This window comes from Rissa tridactyla, chromosome Z (assembly GCF_028500815.1).
Source record: "Rissa tridactyla isolate bRisTri1 chromosome Z, bRisTri1.patW.cur.20221130, whole genome shotgun sequence".
NCBI lineage: Eukaryota > Metazoa > Chordata > Aves > Charadriiformes > Laridae > Rissa > Rissa tridactyla.
The window spans coordinates 84,985,713-85,001,734 of NC_071497.1; the positions used below are offsets into that span (position 1 = coordinate 84,985,713).

At 46.4% G+C, this 16,022-nt stretch overlaps 1 protein-coding gene across 1 annotated transcript in view; it reads right to left on the reverse strand.

Annotated features, from left to right (window-relative positions):
* Positions 1-16,022, reverse strand: part of LOC128902947 (unconventional myosin-Vb-like) — a 155,390-nt gene that overhangs the window by 103,876 nt on the left and 35,492 nt on the right. Inside the window, exon 5 of the mRNA XM_054186727.1 lies at positions 256-412. Coding sequence (XP_054042702.1) covers positions 256-412 — 157 coding nt within the window. The remainder of the gene's footprint in view (positions 1-255; positions 413-16,022) is intronic.

The window sequence follows — 16,022 nt, forward strand, 5'->3', positions numbered from 1 at the left end:
CCGTCAAAGCCCAGCTGCTGGACCTGTGCTGGGAACGCGTGGGCTCAGCTTCAAGACCAAACAGAGAAGCAAGTGGGTGGATTAAACAGGTTATCGGCATATTTCTATATTTTCACATCAGCTCAGGGTTGCTGTGAGGCTGGAAATCGGGTCTGGCTCACAAACCCCTACAGCTCTCATTGTTTTTGTGACTTCTGGAGAGACAGACACCATGATGACTTCAAAGCAGGATAAAGGAAATTTTTCAGCTTTTACCTCCATAATTGGGCTCGACGCAAGGACTTTGGCTTCGATGTTGGTCTCGCTGGCAGAACCGCCGACGGTTGCAAAGAAGCGCATGGCGTATTTGGCAGAGACCGTCTTTCCAGCACCAGACTCCCCACTCACGATGATGGACTGGTTCTTCTCATCCCTATTGCAGCAGAGAAAAAAAGCTTTCGTAAGTTAATCCATTTCCTTGTTAATAGCTTGTTCACATCACACGACAATCTTCCATCTTCGCATGTCTCCATCTCCCTCATCTCGTTACCACCTACATTATGGATACCGGATTTATTTTGGACTCTACCAAAGTAACAGCGAATGATGCACAATTGCGATACATCTCAGCTAAGATGTAAAGGACACCCTGAACATCTCCGAAGGCTTGCAGAGACAGCGGGAGATGAACCCCTGCGTGAAGCGCCGCTGCTTTCTTCACCCCTGGAGCACGTAGCCCAGTGTTGGGAAGTCTATTCCTTACACGCGGCAAAAACAAACCTCTGTTGTTTGGCGTTTGTCTGGAGAATTGTTAACAGGCATTGGCTGAACATCAGTTTTTAATATTATATATTTAATCTTTCCCTCTAACACCTTCACTCAAGCGTTTGAGATTTTGCTCAACAAAACATGGACAATTAGTCGTGAAACTTGCTCGAGCAGCCTACTGCTGAGCTATTAAAACACAGATACCCAGAAAGGTTCCTCTACGCTCCAAATACGTTAGAAATACTGAAGTTGTGAAATCAAGCACCTTATAATTAGGAAATAGCAAAAGTCACTATGCAATTATAGGAACAATCTGGTTAAAGCTTTGACAACAATAATGCAAAGCATGTCTCTGACATCAGACTCACACCATCTATCCATCCCCAAATCCTGACAAATTGTAAAGGGTTAAGAAAAAGAGGATGAAGAGTTTAAAAGCAATTCTTGGTAGACATCACTAAGTCAAGTGCGTTCAGCTCCTGAAGCTTTGCAGAACAAAGTAGTTTTTAAGAAGGACTCCGGCAGCCTTGCCCTCTCCAAGCACACGTTCAATTTGCTTACAAAAGGATACAGGTGTACCAACACCAGGACAACAAAATTCAAACGCGCACACACCTCCGACCTTTTTATCTGCATGTATGAAAATATTCTGTAGGAGCGGGAAGCGTTATCCTGACACCGAGGGGCTGCCGCAAACCCTTCTCCAGCCGTGATGGCAGCAGCCGCCTGGGCTGGTGCTGGGTCACAGGAGCAGCTCAGATGCCACCAGAACTGGCACAGACCACCAGATACCTACAGGGCACGGGATTTGCGTGGAAAAGCTGAGGGTGCATCACCTCTTGTAGCTTCCGAGCCTTGCACGGAGCACGTGACTCATCCAAATGCCTTTTTCTACTCACAAAATTAATCATTCACGCAAAAAACTTTGCACAAGTCATCGCAGTTATATTAAAATACCCTGCCCCTTCCCACCGTGGGTGCATGACATGGTACCCACTAGATGCATCCCAATAAATAATCGGTTTAATGTGCTTGAGCTGCAAGATAGAGAAGGGCCAAGGCAATAAGAGGAGCTTTTTTTCCAGAACTACATCCCTGCAGGCAAAGATCTGCCAGCACAGGGAGCAAGTGCCTCTGCTGCAGTGGGATCGGGTCCTCAGGGCTCCGCCGGCACACGGCAAACCCGGCACCTCTGCAATTTGGCCACGGACTTTGAGAAAGAAGAGAGTTTTCACTTCAGGATTTGATATAAGCTCACAAAAAATATCAGAGCCATTGGGTAAGCTATAAGTATGTAATTGACTGTGTTTTTAAATAAGATCAAATTCAAGTTCCCGGACTCTGCCCGGATTTCACGAATCACAGTTGAATGCAGGCACTCAAAATCCTATATCCAACTGCACCAGTAAATTTACGCCTTGCAGCTCTCTTGACATCAGGAAACACCATAAAAATGCGTTTCAATTTAAGATACTCAGTTGAGGTATATACCAGCGAGAGATGAGAACTGAGGTTAAATGATTGCCATGAACGACTCTCATACTCTCAATAAAAATACAAACATACTCCAGCATCACACCATTACTTTCCCCCACTGTGAGACATGGACATCCTAATTCCTTCTAGGCTCAAGATAATTGGTTTGGAGAAAAACCTCAGTCAAGTCAAACATGTAACATTTTAGTGCAAACCACAACTTTCCAATACTTCCATCAGGAGAGGACTGGCAAGCTAATTTCCAGACGTGTTAATATTTTTCAAGGATCGATTCATAAAGTACACCTTAATCCATGCCCTGGCCAGCTCCACCACCCTCCTGGGCATCCACCAGCAGGAAGGCAAGAGGAACCTCCAACCACTCCAGCTATGAGGCAGTTAATGCAGAAATACCAGCCGTGAACCGAGCACAACCTCACCCAGGTAAGCAAAAACCCAGAGCTGGTGTTCCCGGTGACTGAACCCGGGTGGGGACAGCCTGCACATCTCACCCAGGACTTGCTAAGCCACGGCTGCGTGCCCTCCACACGTCTTGGCGAGGCCACAGCGACTCTCCCGGATCCAGGCACACGGGCGCCAACACGCCAGTCTCGCACCTTTGAACTTCCATGGGTGTGCGATAAAGCTCTTTTTGAAGCACAAGCCACCAGACACATGAACACAACGGAGAAAAAAAACAATGCCAGGTCCAACGTTAGGAAGGATGACTAAGCACCCAAAAGAGAAGTATGCTGGATAAACCCATAGCAGCGGTTCCTGGGACAGGTGATGGCAGCAATTTAGCTTCAGTTAAGTAGATGAGAAGTTTCGCGTCTGCTTTGGTCATCTTCATGGACAACCACTTGCTGAGCTCCAGCAGTGAACGTCCCAATGTTGGCCATCAGCAGGATGCAACGCATAAGAGTCAGCTACAAAGAGGCAGAGAGAGGTTTTGGCATGGGCTAGGAGCACGGATGAACAGACTATCCTTCATCAGTGGTGAGGAAGAAGCAGAAATAAGAGGTTTGTCCTGGTTCCGGCAGGTGACAACCAAGATCTCTGCCAGCAAGTGCTGGCCCTGCAAATGCAAAGGCGGCTTGGCTTAGAGCTGCACTCGCATAAAAGTTACTTGAGAATTATTGCTTCTTACCCTTCTCAGCACGACAGGTACTGCCCAAGCAGCACATTTCAGAAAACATTTCCCTACCACTTTTTTCTTTAAGCCAGAAGAGGAAAACTACATCAGTCCGGGAGAGACTTCAGTTGAACGACGTCAATAAAGCTCAAAAAAGAGGAATTATGCATTATTTGACATCCAGTCAGCACTGCTACAAGGTAATATTTTGTAACCTGTTTTTTTTTTGATCTAAGATTCATAATTAAGACCTCTCATTACTGATTTTGACCTCTTTCATAACTTCTACATATCAGCTATTGGGGTGTGCCCGGCTGGAGGAAGCAAAGACCAACCCACCAGGGAGCCCATCCAAAGAGCTCTCCAGACCCACGGTCTCCATGAGCTTCAAGTCCTATCACAAACTGCCTTTTACGTTGCATCCCGAGTAGTTTATTCCTCCCCTCTGGTTTGTTTTTTTTTTTTGGTTTTTTTTTTTGTTTTTTGTTGTTTTTTTAAGAGTACCATCATTCTCCAATAGACACTGAACCTAGTGATAAAATACGCAGCCAACACCACTTACTGCTATAGCAGACGCTCTGACAGGTCACATTTTTCCAGGGTTTCTCAAGAATTTGCCCAAACAGCTGATGTGCTGCTACGTGAAATGGGCCAGGTGGGTTCTCCATGGCACAAGAAAACTTCTGGAGTTGTATTATATTAATAAAATAAAATAAAAAGCTGCTGGCTTCCAACCAAGACAACACAGCCACTTGAGCTCCTGCATTTGCAGGAACATGTCTCTTCAGTTGTTTTTTTTTCGGTGGAAAATGCACGTTCAGGAATTTCTTTTCCAACTACAGGAATAAAAGCCTTCAGGAATAAAGGCTACAAAGACTCTCCCTTCTTCTGTGTACAAGTTACCAACTGCTGGTGCCAGCAGGGAAATATAGACGAACCCCACGGAGCGGCTGGGAGCAAACAGGCTGCTCGGGGAACAGAAATGGTTAAAACCAGGCAGGACTTGTTTGTATTCAGCATGGAATAAAAAATACTGAATTGTTTTGCTATTGTGCAGGTGTCGTAGCAATATGGCTGCTTGAAATACAGTCAGTTTTGGCAGCATCAGCACACAAAAAAAAAAAAAAAAAATTATGGAAATAAAGCCTGGATAAAATGAAGTGTTATGGGTGAATACCGGCTCTGCTGCAGCATGGTAATGCTGTCACATCTCCTCCTGGGACTTATGCGGTTCCTGTGCACCTCAGGGTTGCTGCCGTGGCTTGTTATGCTGCTATGATGTGCATCAGTGCTCTTCTCCCCGTGGCAAACAGCTCACGCGATGCACAAAACATGCTCACGCTTGTCCAGCAACGCAGGGTGTGCAACGGGGATTAGGCTTCAATGATGGCCGAAGATGCTGTTCCCACCACGCGCCACTGCTACAGCTCAAAAGTAGATAGGAGGCACTTAAAGATGCAATTCCCCAACCTCCATCCCTATGGGGCTGCAGGACTTTTGTTTCTTCACTTAGAACAGCTTTCCAAGACGATCCACAGCTTGGAAAACTAAAACCATGATCCGAACTATAGCCTCCATCCGTCAGAGACCCTTCCAAAACCATCAAAGTGCAGAAGTCCAACCAGAACAAAGTCCATGACTATTTTTCAATGTAAGGGGTGATAGTACCTCCAAAGTTGAGGGCTCCAAGTGTTGGTGGCATCTGATACAGCCTATGGAACGACATCTGTCTGTGCAATCTGAGTGTTTTGTTTCACTTTGCTGTTTCAACATGCCTTCTTCAAGCGGTAATACCCGTTCATAAGCTGCTACGGAGATGCGTAACGCCTCTTTTTCTGCTGAGATTTGTCATGTTATGAGCAATACCCATCGAGACTCTCACCCTTGGCCACACACCCAGCGAGAGATGGGCGAGGTGTTCAGCCCAGCAAAACAAATAAGGCAGTCACTGGAGTTTTCACAATGTGTGGAAAAACATCAGGTTCTTTTACTAGGGCAACATCTAAAGGTGCTGCCGGAGGCCAAAAAAAAAAAAAAAAAAAAAAAAAAAGAAGTGGTCTATGCAGAGAATGGACACTTCAGATACCTGTGCTGATTAGGACTAGCTGCTAATTACCAGCTTTTCCATTGAGGAAACAGATTTCCCTGCTTGTTTAAGCAGTTGGTATTTCACCTGCAGCAACGCAGAGAACACCGCAACCCTCGGAGGTGCCTCCAAACAGCCTGGGAAAGGTGTGTAGAAGCATCCAAACTTCAAGCCCACCAAGCTGGACACGGTTCTCCAACTGTACTAAGGGCTGTGCCCATTGTGGTTGCATCAGAGCAATCAAGAGGTGAAACATGGCTGAGCATTTCCATATGCAGTTCTCAGCCTGGGATTGTCATTAGTCATTGTAATATATGATCTTCCACCAGTTTACCTGGTTAAGTCAGGGCTGAACTTCCCTGGAAACTCCTCACTCCAAGAAAGGGGTTGGTCAAGCCATGGCAACAGCAAAGGGGTGCAACCCAAGGACAGCGATGGCTCCCACCACCCCTCTGTCAAGAAGAGATAGGAGACATCTCAGTGCACATATATACATCCAAGATCCTTAGCTTTCACCAACGCTGTTTGAAAGCGGGAGTGTTTGAAGATAAATATACCCCAAATGTTCTCCAAACCTAAATCACAATCAGAATTTTTCCAATGTCAGCTTTCTTTAAAGCAGTTAAACATAAAGCCACGAGAAGGGACCTCGAGCTTCTAGGATTTGTTTTCACAGTCGTCTCTTCAGAAAGCCACCACTGGCACCAACAGCTCGAAGCAAACCACTGCACAACTTCATCTTGATCTCGGCAGTGAGAGCAAAACCAGTCGCGCTAAAAACACGGCTCCTCCAAGAGGGAAAAATACCCGAATCAAACGGGGGCAGAGCCAGACCCTGTGCATAATTATCAGGGGTCACTCACTAATCCCGGATCCGACACTAATTCTCTGCATCGCGGAACGAGTCAATGAGTCTCTCCAGTGTGGAAATCATATTTAACCTACTTCTTTCAGGATGCTGGGAGGATTAGTGTTCATAAAGCAATCTGAAGATTAAAAATGCTTTAAGGACGGTAGTTTGAGTTTAGCCTGACCACAGCGAGAACGCCCATAAAGCCCCGACGCACAACAGGCTCTGATACACTTCTGCATTGACAGTGCTCTGCAGGCTAAAACCGCCTGTGGTTATTACACTGCGTTATTAGCGATACATAAAAACGCAATAATTTAATGACCGTTGGATTGCATCCTCCCAAGTCCCAACGATGGCGATGAAAAACGGAGACGGTCTAACTCTGCCTTCAAACGAACTAACAGAAGTTGCACATCATGAAGATAAAACCCAGCATTGTAACGCTGAGAAGAGCCGCCTCTGAGAGTCTCCGAAGCCAGCAATCATTCCCATTTCCGTGGGATAACTGGAATTTGGAGCAGTGTTGCCGCTCAGAGTGGCGGCAGCTTGTTTTATTTGGCTTTATGTTGGGTTTTTAGGGTTGGCTTTAATTTGGGTTTTTAGAATGCCATGCCTGGCCTTGTCAGTCAACACAAATATGAAAATACAACTTTGGGGTAGTTAGATTTTTCCCTCTGAGAAAAATCAAAGAGATATTATTTAGCATTTGGCCGAACAAGAGTGTTTAAGGACGTGCTTTCTGTTTGCATTGTCAAACATCTGCTGCTAAATATTCATCTAGGGCTTTTTTACACCGTATCTTTCATAAATAGCACAGATTACCCGACGCAACTTTTTTTTTTTTTTCTTTTTTTTTTTTTGAGGTAGATAATTCTTTTTATACAGTGGCTTATACTGATAGGGGACAAGAATGAATTTTTTCACCAACAACCTCCACCCACACAGGTCCCACCACTGCTCCAAAATACATTTTGGCCAGAACAGCCCCCAGAGCTGCTGTAGGCCTTCCCCCAACCCGGTACCATCACAACTGTCAAGATAACTTTGCACCTTTATGCAACAAAATAGGGAAAGAAAACAGCAATATCCCATTTCAGCAATGCCAAAGCCTGGTGTAAACGTCACTCAGCTGTTACAGGTGTCCCCAAGGGATGTTAGATCATCCACAACCCATCCAGGGTCTTTCTCGAGAAGATGCATCAGGTATGATGTACCCCCCAGGGTCCAACCTGGGCAGCTTCGGAGCCAATTTGCTCACACACAGCTGGGTTTTAGCAAGAGGCCAGAGAGAAAATATGGCATTGGATCTCTCAATTGTTGGGAAAAAGCCTAAAAGAACCAGTTTGGCCCTGAATGGGAAGGGATGAGCACGCAGCACGATGCTCAAAGCACAGGTAACGTGCAAATTAACCTTATCTTCTGCGGCAGCCACCAGCAGCGCAAAGCACTACCTTCCCTCTGTACATATCAATCTGACACTTCTAACACCGGGATCAAACACCTTGGTGCAATTAAGATGTCTTTGAAGAGGTCAGAGCGCTTTTATGCGATGCTCCAGCAAACCAGTTACTCCTCCCGCGAGAGCGGTGGGAGTCCCACTGGGTCCCAGCTCATTAAGGTACTTTCTCCCCGGACTGTTTTGTGCAGCGGGTTGGAAATGCCCCTTCAATAGCAAAGAACATCCTGCGCACTCAAAAGTTTCTGCAAAATGCTGAGCTGTCTCCAATCTTTCCACCAATTCCCGAGGGCAGGCAGGAAGGATGACCTTCTCCCAGGATTTATGCTTTGCACACCCCGTTGGGGAAGAACACAAGCTCCTCGGCCACGCTGAAACGAGGTCAGCGATTCTTTTGTGTGCCGTTTCTAACAAGAGCAAAACACGCACCCGGCCAATTTTATTCGCTTTCTGGCACCCTGATGCTCTTTTCTACGCTGGGATGGCACCACAGAGCATCTCTGGGTCCAACCCAAGCCACCCACACGCAGCTGGCCCCTGCGGAGCACTGCAGCCCTGCAGACAGAGGAGGCTTCGTACTGCGTCCTCCCAGAACGGATCACCTGGGAGCAAGAATTACCCCGGCTTTCTGCTCCCCAAGCTCGGGTGATGCTACCCCAGCAGTGAGGGCACCAGGAGGACAGTGTCAGTTGTTCTTCCACCCCATGGCAGTCTCAGAAAGAAGGTCCTTCCTTCATTACCTCGACCGTCATCAGCCGTTGATGCTTGTAAAACTCCTACACTGCCATCTAATTAATTACAATTGATATACATTAGGAAAACCCCAGATTTTAAGAAATTCATGGGTGCACGCTCAGGGTTCTCCCCATCCTGAGGTCTCCAGAACTTCACGACAGCAAGCAGTGACTGGGAGGTGGGCAAGGGCAATGGCAAGTTTTTGTGCTTTGATATAATTACGATGCTCGTAAACACCAGTTTTGAATGTTCAATGATATTTAGCGTTACAGCTTTCACACCTCAGAGCTCGAACGGTTCTCCCGCATCACAGCAGTAATTACGCGTCTGATGTAGCCTATTATGACTCCTTCCAAGTCAGTGATATTTCACACGCGCAATTGTTACTCTTCGTCAGGCACTGACCTGTCTGTACCTTAAGCTCTCCCGTGCCAGCAGTGTCCCATTATGAGTATTTATGATTTTTCTATAAGGGATGTCTCATTTATGATTAAAGCTGCTAGCAAATAGCATCGTTCTCATTCCAAATCGCCAAAAAGGGGGGAAAAAAAGAAATAAAAAAAAAAATCTTCAGTTGACCACTTAGAGCATCGCTGTCCTCTCCCATAGCAGGGCAAGTAAGACTGGAGGGTCCCTCCTCCAGTCCTCAGGAAACATTACCTGGCATCTCTCCCTCTTTTTTTAACTTTATATCACACCTCTAGAGACGTTGCGTCCAGCTGCTTTTGCAAAGCCTGAGGTCTAAGACCATGTTTATGAAACAGCTCTTCCAAAACCTTCTCCCCTCCTCCTTAGCCCACTTTTAACTCTAAACAAAAGAGATCCCCCTCCATTTTTCCCCTCTCCAAATTCAAGGCTATTGAGTGGGTTTTTTTTTCCTTCTGACCCTTTTTTTAGACCAGAGCTTTAGTTCTGAGATGGTAACTCCTGCAAAGCCCTGCTGGGCAGACCCCCCGACCCAGCCTCATTCACCAGAAGACCTAAACCCTTCCCTGCCTTTAATATAACACAGCATTAAGTCTTATTTATTGTGCCAGCCTGATTCCTCTTACATCTCCGTCGGGGGTTAATCTCTCTTTCAACTCCTACCCGCACTCTCATTGTATGGTTTTAAATCCTCTTGTAAAGCTTGAAATTTAAAGTGCTATCAAAGGATATCTCCCACCGTGCCCACACTCTTCCCCGCCTCTATTATTAGGTTATAGGCAGGGTCAACGCTGCAACTTCTGCTCATTTCCAGCTCCAGCATTGCACCCCACAGCAGAAAAGAGAGCGGTCATAGAATCTTAGAAAGGTTTGGGTTGGAAGGAACCTTAAAGCCCATCCCACTGCCCTGGGCAGGGACACCTCCCACCAGCCCAGGTTGCTCCAAGCCCCGTCCAACCCGGCCTTGAACCCCTCCAGGGATGGGGCAGCCACAGCTTCTCTGGGCAACCTGGGCCAGGGGCTCACCACCCTCACACCAAAGATTTCCTTCCCAATATCTCATCTAAATCTCCCCTCTTCCAGTTTGAAGCCATTATCCCTTGTCCTATCACTACATGCCCTTGTAAAAAGTCCCTCTCCAGCTTTCTCATAGGCCCCCTTCAGATACTGGAAAGCTGCTACAAGGTCTCCCTGGAGACTTCTCCAGTTGTGGCCATGCACAACCCCATCAGCATCATCTGTGTTGCCTGTTGGTGTAGGCAAGCAGAAATTTTTTTTACATGCACTTTTGACAGTGGAATGTAAGACTTGGGTGCACCAACTTCCAAAAAAAAAGAAAAAAATGGAAAGCCACTACTAAATAGAGTTACCCATCTGCAGTCCAGGTGTTTGAGCATTTAGTGCCAGGAACAGTGTACACCTGCCCTTGCAGAGGGGCTGAAAAGGGAAGACACGCTATTTCCATACAACTTATAATTTAGGAATCACACAGTAGATGCTGACCCTGGGTTGAATCGCAGACACGGGGGGTTATCCAGCATCGACGGAGCCACACGAGACCTGCGGCGCAGATACACAGAAGCTGAACTGCCAAATCACTCTTGCATTTCTTATTTTATTCCTTCCGCAAGAACTACCGACACCACTGCGAGAAGATCCTCCCGCTGGGAAGGAGGAAACTCCAGTCTAACCAACAGGTTACCAGAACGCTTGCTTTCCCACCAGTGTTGCAAGGGTCAGTTAAGGTCTGCAGAGCCCTTTCACGCTCTTGGCAGGAGAACAATAAAACATTCTGCATTTCCAATTTAGGGGAGTTACACATGGATCAGATCAAGATATTTTTGTTGGACCACATGCAACGGCTTTGCAGACATCATGCATCTGTTAAAAGCATCAGCCCGATGGATGCACAACTAAATAAAAAGCACGGTATTTACTTTGTCACCCAGTACACACGCTTCTTAGGAGGCTCTTGCAAGTCCTTTATTACCCGAGATCTTTTTCACTGGAAGATTTGAACATCGCGCTTATTTTGTGTTTATTAGCTGACACAGACTGCTGCCATGACGTGCTAATTAAAAGATCCACGTATGTGATATAACGTTGCTACGGTGGCAAGATCCAGATGTGCTAACTGGAAAACACACAGCGTATACAGCAAGGGCTTTACGATGCTTTCACCGTTTGATTTACAATCTGAGCAAAGACCATCTCACTCCCTGCTCCCCATTTTTGAAAGATGTTTGGCAGCCTTTGGAGGGCCCATTCTCCTGCCCCGTCACCCACAGCAATGCTATTCGTACTATATACCGCTACCACCTAGCGCTGTTTGATTTTTTTATTTTATTAAGCATAATGCATGATATGAAAAAAAAAAAAAAAGGCATTAAGAAACCTTAGCTGGAGTAGCAAGTCCTGGCCTGTCCCCAAAGTGAACCCAACTGGTACTAAAGGAAGAGACAGGAGCCAAAGAAAGAAAAGCCACACAAATATACCCACGACTTTAGCACACTGCAGGGATTTTCCTAAGAGCTCAGCATCTGGAGACAACACTGTGACCGCACCACCAAGCCAAGCTGGAGAAGAAAAAGGGGGCTGCAGACACGAAGGAGAACATCTAACCTTTAATAAGGCCCCCAAAGGCTGGGAGTGGGAAGCTGGCGTTGCACTGTCACCGTGCAAACTTCGGTCACCTCCATGGAGCTGGCAACAACTGACGGGACATACTCATCAAGAGGAAGGTGGGTCAGGGCGAGAAGTGAGAAACAATCCCTGTTCCTGCGTGGAAAGCTGCTGGTTGGGTTGATTGCAGCAGAAATAAAGTTTCAAGGGGATTTTTTGCTAGACTCCAGGCTTCTGCCCAGAGTGATGACACACAAGGAAATTAGAGCTGCCGCCGGGATTTGGGCACACAAGGGAGCTTTTGTTCCTCTAAGAAAAGCAAGAAGCAATCAGGCAGGGCACCGGCGACTGCGCTGCCTCTCTGAGGGATCCTGGATGTTCCCCTGAAGCTTTTAGGCCGCTTTCAGGAATGCAAATACCTTCCACAGCACCCAAAGGTGTAAAAGGCACCAACACCCAATGCACCTCGCCACGTCGTATCAGGAGAGCAAGACCAGAGGAGGAGACAGTTGCATTGCCCTGCAGATAATATGTGTCCCAAAGCACTAATTGCTTCGAACCCCACAGCCCCAGCTATTTAGCAATCGCTAAACGATCCACCCTTCCATCACCCCAACACTTGACTCCAGCACCTCCGGCAGCAGCGCTTGGAACAAATTAACTCCATGCTGGGTATTTTGCCTCAAACAATATTGTGTTTTGATGAACCGAGCGCGCTTAGTCTCACCCCGCGTAGACAGGGAGCTTCTAAAGAGCTGGTCAGCGGAAAAATTAGAGGCTGTCACACATGAATTTTAATCACTTGCCTTTTTTTTTTTTTTCTTTAAGCTGTTTTACATGCAAGTCCTTGCAAATCAACTCGCTGCAAAGCATCCTCTTTGGGAGAAGCTTTCATTTAAAGGGGAGTTTTAACACGTGCCCTAACCACAGTAAGTGTTCAGATGCCTTGCAAACTATTTTGTCCCAAAAAAAGGGATTAAGTATTGCTATACACCCTCTGCAGCCCCCTGCCCAGCCCACCCACATGTTTTTATTTATTTTTCTTTTAAATAGGCATTTTTGTGATGATGGGGCAACGCTAGACACAGGATCCAGCAGTGTTTTACAGCCACTTGTGAAGATGCCCCCAGTCCCATCTCACGGAACCTACCGGCACAGAACAACTTCACTAACACTTGTAGACCAGTAAAAGTCTTAAGTTTTGCCCTAGCACCCTGTCTCTATGTGGCAATGGTATACTAGAAGCCCAGAGAATTAAAAATCTCGTTGCCCCTAACTTTTCTCATTTAACAGAGAACCTTCCGTTTTCCTTGTCATCCAACTCAATCCCATTCAGTCACCTCCACCGCGTCTCCCCAGTGTGCTCTGGGCCACTAATAAAGCTAAAATATGCATATATATTTATTACATACATATATTACGCCTTTTATATAATATATATTATATATGTGTATATTTATTATTTTTTTATATATATACGACCTTGCCTTCTGCACTGGAGAAGAGTTATTCAAGGTGACTTCACGTTTCCCGATTATGTCCTTGCTCCGTTTGTCCTATAAAAGCCTGACACACCTTGCAGCCTGCCTTATTCCGGGTCTTCATGAAAAGGATGACAAGTCCGCCCTCGGAGGATCGCGGCAACTTGAAACCTGGCAGCAAGGGAGAAGCTGGCACCACCAGTCCATTCACACACTCGCTTTGAGTTCACACTATCTGCCTGTGGCCCCCAAAAAAGTCTCAAGCGCCATTTCAGCGATGCTTTTGTTTGGTTGGTTTTTGCTTTTTTTTTTTCCTGCAGGGTTTATTACCCCAGCGCAGTGCCTGACCTCAAGGAAGCAGTTTAACGAGAGTCAGCTAATCAAGTTCTGCTCCACCACACAGACGGCATGAATATTATCCCACAGACATATATAAAAGCATGAAAATGAAGCCGCTGATTGCAAAACTCGGAGAGGGCACACCAGCAAACGCCGGACAAGCTCGCACGGCAACGACTGCTCTGTGGCTTCAGCAAGTTCTTGACCCAGCACCTTTTTGCTCAGAGATGTTGCAAATAACATTACCTGTTTCCACGCAAACTTTCCACGGAGAAAGCTCGTTTTACCTGTTTGCTTTTCTTACTCCCATTGAGGACATTTGTTGAAAGAAAACCAGAGAAAATTCAAACAGAACGCACACCCGCATTGTTATTTTCACTTTTCTATGACGTGATCTGCGTTTAATTTGTTGTTAGAATGAGTAATTCCATTTTTAAAAATACATATAAGCCTATATATGCGTACACGTACACAAGCACACACTTATATAGATAAATAAAAAAAGAAACCAGATAAAGAAAGAAAGAAACCAACCCAGAAGGCCAGCCAGAGTCTGCTTTCCTGCTCTCAGCCACATTGCAAGTTTGACCTTCTGAGATTGCGGGTTTGAGTTTTATTCCTCATCTACAGGACTCACCAGACACAATGCCATTGTTTAAAAGCTAAGAAACTGCAAGACGAGTGATGGTTTTGCACCAGTTTAGGTTTAACACGCTCACAGACCTCCATCCTGATGGCTGAACTGCCCAAGCACCCGTGTCCCACCACGCTCGCGTGCGCCCTCGTTGCCTAAAGCAGAGCTGCGGACAGGAGGCATCTCGCAGAATCAGTAATTCACTTGGAAAAAAGCAAAAAGAAGTCCCGTCCAACGCACTACATCCATCCCCCATGAGACACAGCATCCACGCGCCCTCCTCAAGCGGCTCCACCGCTCTCCCTGCAGCACCGCGGAGGGAAAAGCCCGGATCAAACTGAACGTGAGGTCCACCCAGAAGCTTTCAGATTTAAAATATAGCATGCTACACTTCAAGGCACATTTCAACCAACCAGGCAGATTCCTACAATCCACTTTACAATCTCTTCTCAGCCCTATCTGAACCCTTTTGTACCCAAGCCTGCAATTACCGTAACACCAGCCCGAGACGGAGAGCACCAGAGCAGCGCTGAATAGCGAGTGTATTGTTTAAGTGCTTTGAGGGTGGTTATTTCCACGTCCCCTTGCAAACAGAGTGCTCCCTGTCATCCACAGCCGGGAATTAGATGCGATGGGTGGCGGTCAAAAAAGCAGATTTATTCTGATAAGGACGAGCACACAGAGTGGAGCATCTCTGGCTAGAGCTGTCAGTTAGCCCCAATGCCTGCAAAGAACATGCAGGGATGTAGGAAAGCACCGAGTCTTGCCCAGCAGAGACTTCACCAGAAGAGCAAGCAGTTGCCTTATAGTTTAGATCCATGCGTCCTGTCCACCCTGGTCAGCAAACCCCGAAATCTTCGACGAAGAACCACGCAGCTTGCTGCTCCGCCTGAATTCACACAACAAGGACAGAGTCCTAAGCTTTCCTCTTTCTATAGACAGCTCCCGAAATTTCTAAATTCTTCCCAAAGCGGTTTTGCCCAAAGCACAAGCACTTTCAGGAGGTCTGAACTGCAGGTTGGAGTTTGGGTACGATCCATCTGATCTCCGCCCATGGCAATGCTCCCCCGGATGCATATTGGGATTGAACTCTGGCTCACCTTTGAGTAGAAACTCATCCTAAGTCACCACCTACAGCCAAGGCATGGCAGAAAACAGGCTGAAATCCTCACTGAATGGCTCAGTGCTTACTCTTGCTATTAAAAGCCAGGGGTGTATAAAAATCACAACTAATCCACAAGCAAATCTAAACACACTGCGCAAATCCAGACAAGTGTAATAAAATGATCCCCGGTGCAATAACTTTCAGCTTCCTCTCAAATTCTCTTTTAGATCATGGCCTAAGCGTTGAGAACAAAATCCTGCATCCGTCCTCAGCAACACAACAAACACAGAAATAAAGGAAAACTCAAACCACGCTCATCTGGTGAAGACACTGCTTTGCAGGACCCATAAATATCTCCAAATATCTGCCAGTCACATCCTAACTCAAAATTCACAGTGCCTCCACAAGGAGGACCAGCATTAGCTCCTGGTTTTAGTCTGATTATCTCACCAAATTATCTGAAATGCGGTTTCCTGCAAGCTATTAAACATGACATTTGCAGAGTGGTTTGAATTTCTTCCAGGAAACTAATCCAAGCAGCAGCAGGAGAAGGATCCCCATCTGAATCACCGTTGCACCAAACCCAGGAGTTCCCGAGGGCCACAAAGATCCCCATCAGCCCAGCCTGCCCGGCAGTCTCGCCATCCCACAACAGGGTCAAGTTGGTAAGCAGCATTAATTAGAAATACCTGACCTCAAAGAGATTTCAACGTGAAGGGAGACTGACACAGGAACCACGTCTTGCATCTTGCAGAAGAGGGACAAAGCTACAGCACCCATGGGTGAAGATGGCCACCATGATGGAGAGATACCATACCAACTCAGGGATATAAAGACATGATAGAAGCCCCTGTATTCTCAGCGGAGATGAAAATCTGGAATTTTTCATACCCTTTTCCTCGACTTCACTTTAATCGCATATTTGTA